Raw genomic sequence first — 14,276 nt, 5'->3', positions numbered from 1 at the left:
GGATTCTTAACCACTGCGCCACCGGGGAAGTCCCCACATGCACTTTTAAATTTTCTAGTAGCCACAATTTTTTTAAAAAGTAAAAAAAAACAAAAAAAAAAACAAAAAAACCCCCAAAAAACAAGAGTTCATTTTAAAATCTCATTCAGCCCAATACATCCAAAACAATATTATTCCAATGTGAAATCAAAATACAGTTTTATTTTTTATTTTTAAAGATTTATTATTTATTTATTTTATGTATTTTGGCTGCGTTGGGTCTTAGTTGCAGCACACGGGATCTTCATTGAGGCATGCAGGATCTTTCGTTGCGGCACTCGGGCTCTTCGTTTTGGTGCGCGGGCTTCTCTCTAGTTGTGGCGCCCGGGCTCCAGGTCGCATAGGCTCTGTAGTTGTGGTGCGCGGGTTCCAGAGCGCGTGGGGTCTGTAGTTTGCAGCACAGGGCCTCTTGTTGAGGCGCGCGAGCTCAGTAGTTGTGGCCCATGGGCTCAGTTGCCCCGAGGCATGTGGGATACTAGCTCCCTGACCAGAGATCGAACCCACATTCCCTGCATTGCAAGGCGGACTCTTTACCACTGGACCACCAAGGAAGTCCCCAAAATACAGTTTGAAAGAGGTGGTTTGCTTTCTTATTTTTTGCATGAGAAGTGTTTGGAATCCGATGTGTCTTTTACACTTACAGCACAACTCGGAGCTGCCACAGTTCACGAGTCGGGAGCCACCAAGGCGAGTGGCTGCCACAGTCTCAGTGCAGCTCCGCCCACTTGTCTATAGGCTGACCTAGTGCATCTGTGATGTTTTGTTATTTTTAAAATGTTTAGGTTGAATATGGATTTGGGGTGGCTTGCTGGAGAGAGGGGAAGTTGAGGGAGCTTCATGAGGGTGGTGGCCAAATACTCTTGACATTCATTAAACGTGACACAGATCCAGAGGCGGGAGGGGCTGGGGGCCAGGATCCTGGGTCTGAGGGGGGAGGGGCGGGGGGAGGGGACTCCTGGGTCTGAGGGGGGAGGGGCCGGGGGTCTGGATCCTGGGTCTGAGGGGGGAGGGGCGGGGGCGGGGACTCCTGGGTCTGAGGGGGGAGGGGCCGGGGGCCTGGGTCTGAGGGGGGAGGGGTTGGGGGCGGGGACTCTGGGTCTGAGGGGGGAGGGGACTTAGCTTCCTGTGCACAGGGACACCAGAGGAAGTTAAGAAATTCCACGGTGGCTACAGAATTCCTGCACTATGAAGAAGGGTGGGAGAATAGGAGGCTAGGAGAGAGGGGAAGATGGTGGAGCTTCAACAAGAGGAGAATGTTGACCGGTCGAGAATTCTGGGGGAGAAACTGGAAAGACAGGCAGGAGAGGTGAGTCCTGGGCGTCGGAGAGGCTCCTCTGTCAGCACCTTCTCAGGTTTGACTGCCCGGGAGACTTGGATGGCAGGAGCAGGGCCGTGGCCAGGCTGAGTCACTGGGACACCTACCTCCACCCTTTCTGAGGCCCCTTCCCTGCCTTCTTGAGGACAGGAGACCACCTACCTGGGTTCCCAGCCCCCAGCCTCCCCTGGGCCTCCCCTGGCATCCAGGAGGCTGGGGGCTCACTTTTGGCGGGCCCCTGTGGGACCCAGGTGTCCTGTCTTCCTGCCAGCCCTATACTTCCCCCAAACCTTCTCCTAGTTTGTCACCTGTGAAATGCCCAGAAACACTTTCACACCCCTTTCCACCCTGAAGAAGTAGACATATTCTCTCCTCCCTCCCTTTTACTCTCTTTACCTTCCCTTTCCCTCTTTCTCTTCTCCATTTTACCGATGAGGAAGACTGAGACCCAGAAAATGGAGAAAAATATGCCACTGGGCAGGGAGGCAAGGCAAGGGACCAAAAATCAGATACATTTTTCTTTCCTGTCTTCCTCTCTAAGGGTCTCCTCTCCTTCACCTTAGATCTCCAGAGCTTTTCCACTGTCTTTTTTCAGGTTATAAAAGTACATACCTACAGAAAAGTAAATGGAAAGAAGCAGTCTACCTTCCCATGACTACCACTGTATGCAGTTTGGTACACATGATTTCAGGTTTTATTTTGTGAATATTTTCATTTTACATAGCAAAGATCACATACGCATATATTTCTGTATCTTCCTTTTTTCATTTAACATCACATAGCATAAACATCCTTGCATAACACTAACAATCCTGCATAATTATTATCCTTAACAGCTTCATAATATCCTTGTCTCAAGCTAGCCTATTGTTTACTTAAACACTCCACTGACTCTGGGCATATTCAGTGTTTCCACTGTTTTGCTATGATAAATATTGTTGTGATAAATTCAAACCTTGCTCCACATTTTGGATTTTTATTTTTAGTAGTATCTTCCTAGAACTAGAATTACTGGGTCAAAGGTGGAGAACAAGGGTCCTGATTCACATTGCCAAATCAACTTCCATAAAAATCGTATGAATTTACAGTTTCAGTGGCCGAGAGTGTTGGTCTCACTACCTCTTTACCAGCACTGAGGTTTTTGTGTTTCTTGTTTTGGTTTTAAGTCCCTGCTGATTTGATTGACTTACACACATGGCGTATTGTTGAGGTTGTGATATGTCTTTGAGGAAAAGTAAAGTCAAGTGTGACTGTAGATCATCGATGTCCTTATTTCTGTGAATTTCCTGTTCAGGGTGTAGGGATGGAGAGATGGGAGTATGGAGAGATTAGCAATACTTTCTCATGGTGTCGTTTATCCAATCGACGTACTTGCAGACTTGGGTATAGACAGTTGGGTTGCTGGGTTGGCCGCAAGGGAAAACTCCCCAGGACACCAGGCCTTGCAAAGTACCTTTGCACATCAGTGGTCCCCCTGAGTCACCCTGGAGGGGACAAAGCAAATTAGCTTCAGCTTCAGAGTGAAGTCCCGCCCCCACTTCTGTCTCATACACCCCCACGGTTGTCAGTCTTTGTCTTGCCAGACCCTGGACTTCCACCCCGGCCAATGGGGAGAGACTCATTGTCTCTGGGGACCAATAGTAGAGCAGGAATTAGGGCCGTCATGGAGAAGACAAACCACGTTCTCTGAAGACATTGGCTTGAGCCCTGGCCAATGGGACCAATCACAGGGAAGGGGCAGGGCTTCCGGGGGGTCAGAGCCCCATTTCTTCCCCATCTTTGAGGACTCAGCGCCAAGCCCATGGGAGAAGGACCACTGTCTCCAGGGAATGGATACATGGGCGTGAAAGAGGGACAGAGTGGTCTTGGAAATCAGGGGCCTAACCGATGACACAATTCATAAGGCCCAGTGCAAAATGAAAGTGTGGGCTCCCTCGCTCAGAAAGTATTAAGAATTTCAAGAGGGCAACAGGAGTGCTTTAAACCAAGGGTGGGACTCTCCTGAGTGTGGGACCCTGTGTCACTGTACAACTTGCACATTCATGAAGCCGGCCCTCACTAGGGGAAGAGGAGGATACCCCATTCTCTAGGACACACATTCCTGTCCCTTCACCCCACCCCTAACACTTACCCTCCCACCACCCCTGACAGCTGAGGGTGCAGGTGAGAGCAAAAGGAGTGGGGCTACGGGGAGAGAGACAAGGAAAGGGAGAGAGTCACAGAGAAGAGGAAGAGAGGTAAAGCAAAGGATGGAGAAAAGAAAGGTGGAGGAGGAGAAGGAGGACAGAGAAACAGTAGTGTAGGGGCTGGAGAAAGGGGCAGAGAGGTAGGCAAATAAAAAGAGTGACAGAAGCAGACAGTCAATGGGGGCGGGGGTGGGTGGCAACACTGATGGAAAGAATGAAATGAAATTAGGTGTAAAGGGAGATGTGGGAAGGTAATGTTCAGAGACAGGGAGGGGGTTACAAAGAGGAGGGGAGAGACAGTTCTTTGCCCAGGAACAGGACCAGGACCCAAGTGAGGTGAGTGAGACATTAACTTCGGGCACACAGTCTCAGTAATTGCAATAAATAGTATTGTATTGCAATACCTTAAAATTGAATTTAATATGAAAAAGTCCATGATGAACACAGTATCCCAATTTTAGATAAAGGGTCAGTACAGGGCTGTGCTGAGACTTATTGAAGCCTGAGGTAAGTGGGAAATTCAGTAAGACTGATGGCTCTTCATTGAAAATTCTGACATTTTGTTCATCGTGGACTTTTCCATAGATTTTTTTAAAAATATTGCATTAGAATGTGATTTATCTTGATTACTGAGTTTTCTGGGCACCCCCTCCCCTTTAAAGTTTGGGTTTGAAGCCAAGGCTTCACTCGCCTTCCCCTAATCCTGGCCACATGTTGCCCATCCCCAGCCCCTCCCATTCATCCTTCTGCCTCATCCTCAGGGCCATACCGGCCCCCACTGGGCTGCCACTACTGACCTGAGCAGAGAAGGGGGTAGAGAAAGCTAGGAAAGCTGGGCCTAGGGTGGGGCGGGGGGGTGATGAGGGAATGCTCAGTGCCAAGGTCAGGTGCAAAGATTCTGGATAGAGGGGGACGATGGGGCTCTGTGCTGAGATGAAGCAGCCAGGAACCCAGGGCAGGGGAGGAAGCAGGTCTCACGTTGCAGGCATTGGTGCTGGAGTTAGGGATGCCAGCACACAGCATGGAATTTCCCAGCAAGTCCTTGTAAACCTTCCTGCAGTCTCCAGAGGAGATGATGTCGACATTTGTGGACATGAGTTTCTCTGGAAAGGTCGCTGCAAGATGGGGGGGGGGGGGCTTGTCAGTCAGAGGCCTGAGACTGTGGACCCGTGGGTCCTGATGGGGAGAGGATGGGGGTCCAGGATCCTAGACGCTGGAGGAGGAGGGGGCTGGGGTGCTCAACATTAGGATCCTGAAAAAGGACCTGAGTCCTGGTCTCCGGGGTCTGAGGGGGGACGGGTTCAGGGTCTGGGGCTCCTGGGTCACTGAGGGAGCTTCACCAACAGGGCTGGTGGTGGTGCCCCAGCCAGAAACGGTCCATGTGGTCCCAGGGGGTTCACAGCGGGAAGGCAGGTTGACTTTCTTCACAGCCTGGCCCGCCTCTTCAGCTTCACCAGCATGAGGTCATTAACCTGGCTCTGTGTGGAGTAGTCGGGGTGGCGGAATGACATCGTGGCCCCGATCTTCTGGCCTCTTCCCAGGTATTCACTGCCCATGTGCACGTTGTACGAACTGGGAGAAGGGAGCGACATTCATAGAGTCACTGTGAGTGAGAGAGTGGGACAGGGACCTAGAGAGAGAAAAACAGAGATCCTGGGCGGTGGTGGTGGGGGGACGACAGAGACCCAGAGAGTGGGGAGGGCAGAGACGGGGGGCGGTGGACCAGAGCCCCAGAGAGAGGGGCAGAGACCCGGGGCGGGGAACAGAGACTGGGGGGGGGGCAGGGACCCAGAGGGAGAGCTGGAGTGGTCAGAGCACCCCTGCCCACATACCTCATCATGCAGTGGGCAGCAGTGAGTACCCACCACGCGTTGACCAGCGCGCCGCCACAGTGGAGCTGGTTGCTGTTGAGCAGGGCCACCTGCCAGGGCTGGGAGCCTCTTAGACATGGGACTCCATCAATAATCCTCTGGCTGTCGTTACCCTGGGCTGGATAGAGACATGGAGAAAAGCATGGGTAGTAAGCCTCAGAGGAAGGCTGAGTCAGCAGCGGAGGGATTTGGAGACAGAGATGGAGACAGACGGAGAGACAGGGAGAAATGCAGAGGCAGAAATGGAGAACAGCGCAGAGAAAGCAGGAGGTGGAGACAGACGGAGGCAGCCGGCTCAGAAACCCAGGAGGAGCACCTTGTCTGTCTGGGGGTGACGACAGAAGCTGATAGGAGAGACCCTGGGTGCAGAAGACAGGGCCTGGGGGGGGGGCACAGAGACCCCAGGAGTCAGAAGGAAGCAGGAAAAAAGGAGGCAGGAGGCAGAAGAGTCTTGTCTTCTGAGGGAGGAAGCTGCTGCAGCAGGGGGAGGTCCTGACTCAGGGACCCCTTGGAGAGAGGGGCCCTTGAAGAGGGTCACTGGGGATGATGGGCGGTCCAAGGGTTAGGGCAGCCCTCCCAGACTGGCCCTCGCCTTCCTGTGTAGCAGATCCCAGGGCTAAGGACAGCAGTAGGGTCAACGGGGGTGGAAGAAAGAATCCTGCCATGGTGGCTTCTCTGAGTCTCTCAGGGGCTGCCAGGCAGAGGAAGGGTCTCTTCTGCTGGGGCTGAGAAGGACAGAGTTCAGGAAGCCGGAGTCCTGGCCCCCAGCCCCCTCCTCCTTCAGACCCAGGAGTCCTTCCCCTTGGGACCCAGGAATCTGGGCTCCCATCTCTCCCCATCCATAAGTCTGTATCCCTAGCTCCTTTTCCCCTGAGAGACCAAAAATTCCAGACCTCCAGCCCCTCATCTGTCAGAGCCAGGCGTCCAGGCTTCGCACTGCCCCTCCCCTCGGGAACAGGAGTCAGCTGTCCAGTCAACCTCATTCCCTCACCCTAAATGAGGCCCCTTCTCACCTCCGGAGGGTCTGATCTGACGTGGGCCGCAGACTCGGTTGGGAGTCAAGCGTCTCCAGACCTGCGCAGGGCGGCAGTCTTAGACCACGTCCAGCCCCCGCCCCCGCCCTCAGCGCCCTGGGGTGCAGGTGGAAAAAGCTCTGAGGCACCCTCTTCCTGCCTTTGTGGTTATCTCGAGCCCCAGAGGCAGCTAAATCATTTGGCAACACTCTACCTTTTCCACCCTCCCGCCCCTGCGCGTTCGGGGCCCAGCATCCCCGGTAGCTGCTACGGAGACGGAGACGGGAGCCCGGCGCGCTCTGGCTCGAGGGGCCGGAGCAGGGTTCAGGGAGCGTCCGAGCTCAGGAAATGCGCTTTGACTTGGGTCCTCCCTTGGGGCCATTTCCCTGCCCCAGTCCCCTCTCAGGGATGACCTAGAGCCCATAACGTAATTCTGACCATTATTGTGATAATCTGTTCAGGCTGGAACCCAGTCATATCTTTCGAACCTAATATAGGCTATGAGTGAAAAAGAAAACGCTTTCCCTAACTCCACCCTGATAAATGCTTACCGTTATCGATATAGTCTGTGTTCTCGTGTGATACAGAGATTTCTATACATATTATGTATTTATAACAAAAACGTCTGTACTAAACATTATCTAATAGAACCTTTTTCTTTATAAATGACCTTGAACAATTTTTTCCTCCTAGTATATTTATCTATTTAAAAAAATTTTGGAAATATTTATTTATTTGGTTGTGCTGGGTCTTAGTTGCGGCAGGTTGGCTCCTTAGTTGTGGCATGTGAACTTTGAGTTGCGGCATCCGTGTAGGATCTAGTTCCCTGACCAGGGATCGAACCCGGGCCCCCTACGTTGGAAGCTCAGAGTAACCACCAGGGAAGTCCCTCCTCTTAGTGTGTTTAAATGGGTTCTCCTTCCTTCTTAATGGTTGCATAACATTCCATACTATAGTTGTACCCTGATTTATGTAATCTGTTTCAAACTGGAGTATTTTTGGATAGTTTTAAGTATAATAATGCCGGGTGGAACTTCCTTGTACATTCATCTTCGCTAATTGTGTTCATTCAAGAAATATTTACTGAGCATCTATTCTGTGCCAGCAATTATTCTGGTTCCTGGGGACACTGTGGTCAACAAAGCAAACAAAAATTTCTTCATACAGGCTCTTGTTCTAGTTGGTGGAGACTGTGAATACAAAAATAAATATATAAAATATATAGTTTGTTAGATGTTGGTAAGTACTACAGAGAAAAATAAAAGCAGGGAAGAGGGAATTTAAATCAATGCCGCCATTCAGCCATTTAACAATCATTTAATAAATATATTTTATAATTCCTGTGTGCCTGCAACTTACTATTATGCATCAGAAGGTCAAAAAACATCTTTGCTACACCACCAGACTGTATGAGAAAGTAACAGACCTGTATTTATTCCAGAGTCACCTTGCAACTAATAATGAACAGAAAGTAGAACTCTATTCTCAGCATATTTTCAAGGTAAACCAAGCAGTCATCCATGATTATTTTTCACATCTAATCTTTTAGGCAGTATCGACTTGCTTTGTTGCAGTTTGTGCTTTTTCAAAGCAAAAGCTCTGCGTTAAAAATACAAGACTGAGAGAAATGTGCATTGAAAAGGAAAAAAGCAGAAATGTCATGTGGAGAACCTGGGAACAAGAAAGAATATCATGGGGATTGTCTGAGTCATAGTGTACCTTCAAAAGCTGAGTGATAGGTTTAGAGTTGCTCCTGGCTTCTTAATTATCTGGGCACTGTTCTAAACCAAGGATAATTTACTGTATTCTATAAATAAAATTTTAAAAACGAGCAGGGAAGAGGGATAGGGAGTTATTGGTTTCCTCCACTCTCAGGGACCCCTGGGGTTATAGTATTAGGAAGATTCCACATGAAGATGACATTTGAACAAAATCTTAAAGGAGATGGTGGATTGATCCATGTAGCTACTTGGAGGAAGTGAATCCTAGGCAGAGCAAATGGGCAGGTAAGTTAGGCAAGGGGCATGCTTAGAATGTTCTAGCAGGGGAGCCCTTTTGACTGGAGCTGAATGAGAAGGGGACAAGGGCAGGTAATGAGGTCAGAGAGATAATAGGACTAGGATGACATAGGACCTTAAAGATCAGTGTAGGACTTTGGTGTTTACCTTGAGTGAGACGGGAACCATTATACTTGAAGGCAAGTTCCTAAAAGCGGAATTGACCCCAACTTCTAAATCAGATCCCAAAAATGTGATTTGTTCCTCAGCCCTGAGCCCAAATCTTACCTCAATCCTGACCCCTCCCCCAACTCTATTTTTGTCCCATAATTTGGCCCATAATAGACATTATTGTTGCCTACTCAAACATTCATTCCTTCTGTCTTTCTATCAGAACCCCAATTTTGTTTGGATAATCTTTTATCCTCATCATGATTGTAAACTTTACTGCACCAAGCAGAAAAGCCATTTCTGCCTGCCAGGGATTGGTTTAAAAATGAACATATGATGCAGTTCTGTCCAATGAGGAATGAGGGGAAGACCACTGGGGCACTTCTCGGAAAGGCTTTCTTATTTCCAAAAAGAGACACCGGAAGAATTCTCTTTTCTTCTTCAAGATGGTGCCCCTTCTGGATGTAAAATCTGGAATGGTGGAAACCTTCCTGGGACTGGGGAGAGAAGTGGCTGGTGGACCAAGCCAAAACACCACAGATGGTCAAGCAGAGAGATGGAGTGACGTAACAAGATTTGTGTTTTCTGGCTGCTACATGAAGGGGATTTTAAGGGGATGTGGAGACATGAGGAAACTATTGTTATTGTTCAGATGAGAGATGATGACTTGGATAAAGCCATTGGGGAGGTGGAGATGGTAATAAGTGGATAGATTCAAGATGCATTTAGGAGAATCAACAGGGCTTGGTGATGGATTGAATGGAAGTTGTGGTGAGGGAGACAGATGTTAAGGCTTCAAGGTCTCTTGCTTGATGGATGGTGGTACCATTCATTGAGAAGACACGGCTGGATACAATCAAGTGCCTATGAGAGAGTGAAAAAGACCTCACTCTTTTTTAACAGAATGCTGAGGAGGCAGGGGGCTGAAGAGAGAATCCAGGGACTTCATGCATAATTCTAACTCCAATCCTTACTCTGACACAATTCTCAACACCAATCTTTTTTTTTTAATAATTCAATTATTTTATTATAAGCCTGAATATCACCTGACACATATTCCAAAACTAAACAATGTTGTTTGGGAAACAGAATAAATAAGCATATTGAAAGATGGTAGTCTATCTTCTCATCCACCCCTAACGTTGATAAAGGATACAGTCAAATTATAGAAATTTTAAAAGGTAACACATAGGTTTCACTTTGAATTCTGACCAAGTTTGGTATCCGATGGTAGAAGACACATATACTAAAGGTTCAACACCAATATTGATGCAAGCCTGAGTCTTAACCCGAAACCTCAACTCGTACCCAACCCTAACCCTCAATTCTGCTATATCCTTGACCAATTCTAAACTTTTACCTCAACTTGGAATCTAGTTCCTGACCAAGTTCCTGCCTCCATATATCAACTCAGGCTAGATTTCACCCCTCAATCAACCTTAACCCTGACTCTTGACTCAAACCCTGGATCCCTAACCATAACCCAAACTCAACCTTGACCCAAACACTGAATGTCACCATAGCCTCTGTCCCAAACCTGACCACATGCACAACTCAGACTATAGACTTCATCCCTGTCTTATTCCGGGAAGACCACATTGACATCCATCCCATGAACCCATCCCCAGCTCACACCAACACTCTGACTCCAGTCCCGGCCCTACTCTCGTCTACAACCCAAATTCTACATGAAATCCCATCCCACTTCCATGCCAAACTCTTTCCCTCACCCCATCTTCATTTTTCCAACTCCATACCCCACCTGACTCCATACTTCCTTTCACACACACACTCTAAAATAAAGTTCACCAGTTAACACCATACAGTTAATCCCACACTGACTAAGTTCAAGTGAAGTCCCCAAAACTTCTGAGACACTTACTCTCATCAAATCCCCAGAATTCGGACCCCCGACCCCACTAATTCCACACCAGAACCCTGGCCATGAGGGGTGTCAACCCTCTTGACTTGGGCTCCCAAATCAAGTAGGGGCAGATGCTAGGCCACTCGACCTCACAGCACCGTGAGCCAGCAATCTGTATCTTTCCCTCCTGGCTTCCCAAAGAGAGGAATTTTGGCAAGACTTCCAATCTGTTATCTGTTGTCCAAATCTTCATCCCTGGATTCTCTCTTCAGCCCCCTGCCTCCTCAGCATACTGTTAAAAAGAGGAAAGAAGCTACGCTACTCTGGAGCCCTGCTATAGACTCCTAAATCACCAGAATGTCTCTTCTGCTGTGCTTGGCATATATGTCTTTCTTTCTTTTTTTTTTTAAGATTTAATTTTTTATTTATTTTGGCTGCGTTGGGTTTTTGTTGCTGCGTGCAGACTTTCTCTAGTTGTGGCGAGAAGGGGCTACTCTTTGTTGCGGTGCTCAGGCGTCTCATTGCGGTGACTTCTCTTTGTTGTGGAGCATGGACTCTAGGAGCATGGGCTTCAGTAGTTGTGGCATGTGAGCTCAGTAGTTGTGGCGTATGGGCTTAGTTACTCCGCAGCATGTGGGATCTTCCTGGACCAGGGATAGAACCCATGCCCCCTGCGTTGGCAGGCGGATTCTTATCCAGTGTGCCACCAGGGAAGTCCGGCATATCTGTCTTTCTGTTGTTGTGTTTTTTTTTTTTGGTTGTGTTGGGTCTTAGTTGCAGCAGACAGGCTCCTTAGTTGTGGCATGCATGTGAGATCTAGTTCCCAGGCCAGGGATCAAACCTGGGCCCCCTGCATTGGGAGTGTGGAGTCTTAACCATTGCACCACCAGGGAAGTCCCTGTCTTACTGTGTTCTTGACTATTTAATCTGACTTTATTGCTAAACACTGGTCTTCACAAGCAGAGGAAATGTGTCTGGTGTTCAAAGGTGTTTTTATAAGCACCCAGCCCAAACCAGGGAGCATAGGAGGTACTTAAATAAATACTAGTTTGCAAACCACTGTCATCCACAGAGCAGTCAACAACCCAGTCCTTCCTTGTTCCCTGAGCCATTCAGCCACAGGGTGTGATAGGAAGAACTTGACCTCACAGGTCAGACAAACCCAGGTTTGACCAACCCTAGTTGCCCTCCTCGTGATCTCAGGTAAGTGATTTAATTTTTCCAAGCCTCACTTTTTCCCTCTCTAAAGTGGAGGAAAGCAAAATCTACTTCTAAAGGCAAGTGAAAGAATTAAATAATATTGGCTGCCTTACCTCATCCTACCAGGAATGAGGCAGCTTCCATTTCTTATGCATCTACTATGTGATGTGTCGGATGCTCTGCAAACCACATCTCTATTCGTCTCATGGGACCAAGCGAGGACTGTCTTCCCCATTTTATAGATGAAAAAAGGGAAGCTTAAAAGAAGCTAGAACCCTTGTGCAAAATCAACAGCTAAGGAGGCAGAAGGGTCAGAATTCGAATGCTGAGGATTGCCCATAGTCTAACCATTGTACAAACCCACAATCTGAGAAGGAAGTTTCCCTGGGACACTGTCACATATGCTCAGAATCTCTTTTGGCTAAAAATGAACTCGGAACCCCATAGGCTTATTATTAATGAGGCATGCCCCCACGTTGACGAGAGCCTCAAATCCCCAGCCCTCTCGTGCCCTTTGGGTTTAGTCCTGTTCCTAAGTCCCACCCAGACACCCAGCTTCATACTTCCTTTGCACACAGACTTATGTCCTGATCCTTTGCCTGATGACTCATCTTCCAGCTCATGATCACACCTGAGAACTGGTATCTTGCTGTCCTGCAGCTGTGCCTTACCCTGAGGGATCCTGAACATTGCGATTCTGGAACCTCCTGATTCAGCTCCTTGGGTTCTGAAGGCCCATTGTTTCTGACTTCCAGGATTCCATTCCCCCCTTTTTTCAAGAACAGCTCCCACTTCTTTTGGGAATCTGCCCCCTCATTTCATATAGTTCTGGTGAAACTGTCAATCACAGTTTTCCAAACCCTCCCACCCACTGGGATGGACTCACGACCCAGCCAAGCCAACAAGATCATTGTTTCCTCCCTAGAAATAATGATTAATCCAGTGGGTGGGCTCATTTCAAGCTGGACCAATCAGAATTCTTCCCTGGGATTAATATCAAGATGTTGGGAGAAAAGAGATCTTTGTTTCTGCTGGGTTTGCTTAACTGGGCTGCTATGTTCCCTCCATGTGACGAAGTTTGTCTACAGAGGCTAGAATGAGATCCACAGGAGAAGGAAAGAGGCAAGCAGAGATGAGAAAGAGTTCACACATATGAGAGAGAGAAACAGAGACAGAAGCAGGCAGAGTGACAGAGAGAGAAATTGTCACAGAGAGACAGAGATGATTGGCTTAAGTCACCAATACAGGTACTTGAGACTCATACCCATGTCACTTCTTCTAACATTATGAATCATCTCCAAGGCCTTCCTAGGCACCTGCACCAACGAATCCCCTTTTACGCATAAGCCAGTTTGAACTGGGGCTCTGTCACTTGTATACAAAAGCTCCCTGATATAGGTGGGTCCTTCCAGCTTTTGTGCATGACTGGTATTGTGATCTCCTGCCAGACTCCACAATCCATGATTCTATTCCTGAATTTCTGGTTGACCTTGGACAAGTCCTTTCCCCTCCTTGACCTCAGCCGCCCTCCCCCTTCATGCCATAAATTAATCTTCAAATCCTTTCTGGGTTCACATTCCATTGGGGATATTTAAATATCAGTTGGGTATTGGGATGTTAAGTAAAGTGTTTTTTAGGAGGAAAAAAGTACATGTGAATAGACGCCCACAGGCAGGCTCAGAGAAAGAGTCACGCCTTCGTGGTAGTTTAAATCACTTATATGGGGCAGTTTTTCTGAGTTTCCTCTGGCCAATCATCTTGCTTTGTCTGGCTCTGAGTCCATATTTGGTTTAATTCAGGGTCCTCCCCTGTGTGTGTGTGCATCTCTTAGCCAAGATGGAATCCAGCGCACAGACCTGTGGGAAGGTCGACACCACATATTATGGGGTGGCGCCCCCTCCCTTTTCGAACTCTAAGGAGCCTTTCTGTACATGTGTAGTTGGGAGGTCTCCTTGAACTCGAGAATGAGAAATATGTGGTCTCCTTATCTCTTATCTGGGCAGGGCTCAGCTCCTCTCTCCTGCTATTGTCTTCATCTTGGAGTATCTGTCTACAGGGGACAAAATCCAGCGGCTCAGCCTGGGGACCTTCTGTCTCCTGCCTCAGTTTCATGGATGTCCATGGGTACATATTTAAGCTATTTCTATATTTCTTGCACCTTACTCTGCATATCTCACAATTTTTATTTTTTTATTAAAAAATTTTTTTTTGTTAAAGTATCTTTTTTTAAAAATATTTATTTATTTATTTAGGCTGCACTGGGTCTTAGATGAAGCATGTGGACTTTAGTCGCAGCATGTGGACTTCTTAGTTGCAGCATGTGAACTCTTAGTTGTGGCGTTCATGCGGTATCTAGTTCCCTGGCCAGGGATCAAACCTGGGCCCCCTGCATTGGGAGCGTGGAGTCTTACCCACTGGACCACCAGGGAAGTCCCCATATCTCACAGTTTTTAAGGAGAAATCTCCCCCCAAAGCTTAGATACAGTTTAGCTGCTCAGAAAAACTAAACAAAAACCCGTTCAACTATGTCTTTCACAGGCCAGCCCATTGGATATTTGGAAATCCTTATGTCTTCTCTCCTCTGAAATTAACCTCCCATTCCTCCAAGTCCTTCCAGAAA

The 14,276-nt window shown here is 48.0% G+C and overlaps 1 protein-coding gene across 1 annotated transcript; it reads right to left on the bottom strand.

Moving 5' to 3' along the window:
* Nucleotides 1-2,682: 2,682 nt before the first annotated feature.
* On the bottom strand, nt 2,683-6,076 carry KLK7 (kallikrein related peptidase 7). Its single transcript, XM_036834041.1, is given in 6 exon segments — nt 2,683-2,838; nt 4,519-4,655; nt 4,881-4,970; nt 4,973-5,112; nt 5,373-5,529; nt 6,004-6,076. Coding segments are annotated over 6 exon segments (753 nt in total).
* Nucleotides 6,077-14,276: the final 8,200 nt, after the last annotated feature.

This window comes from Balaenoptera musculus, chromosome 19 (assembly GCF_009873245.2).
Source record: "Balaenoptera musculus isolate JJ_BM4_2016_0621 chromosome 19, mBalMus1.pri.v3, whole genome shotgun sequence".
Taxonomy (NCBI): Eukaryota; Metazoa; Chordata; class Mammalia; order Artiodactyla; family Balaenopteridae; genus Balaenoptera; species Balaenoptera musculus.
Note: the sequence above shows the minus strand (reverse complement) of the source record. Positions and strands in the feature narration are given on the sequence as shown.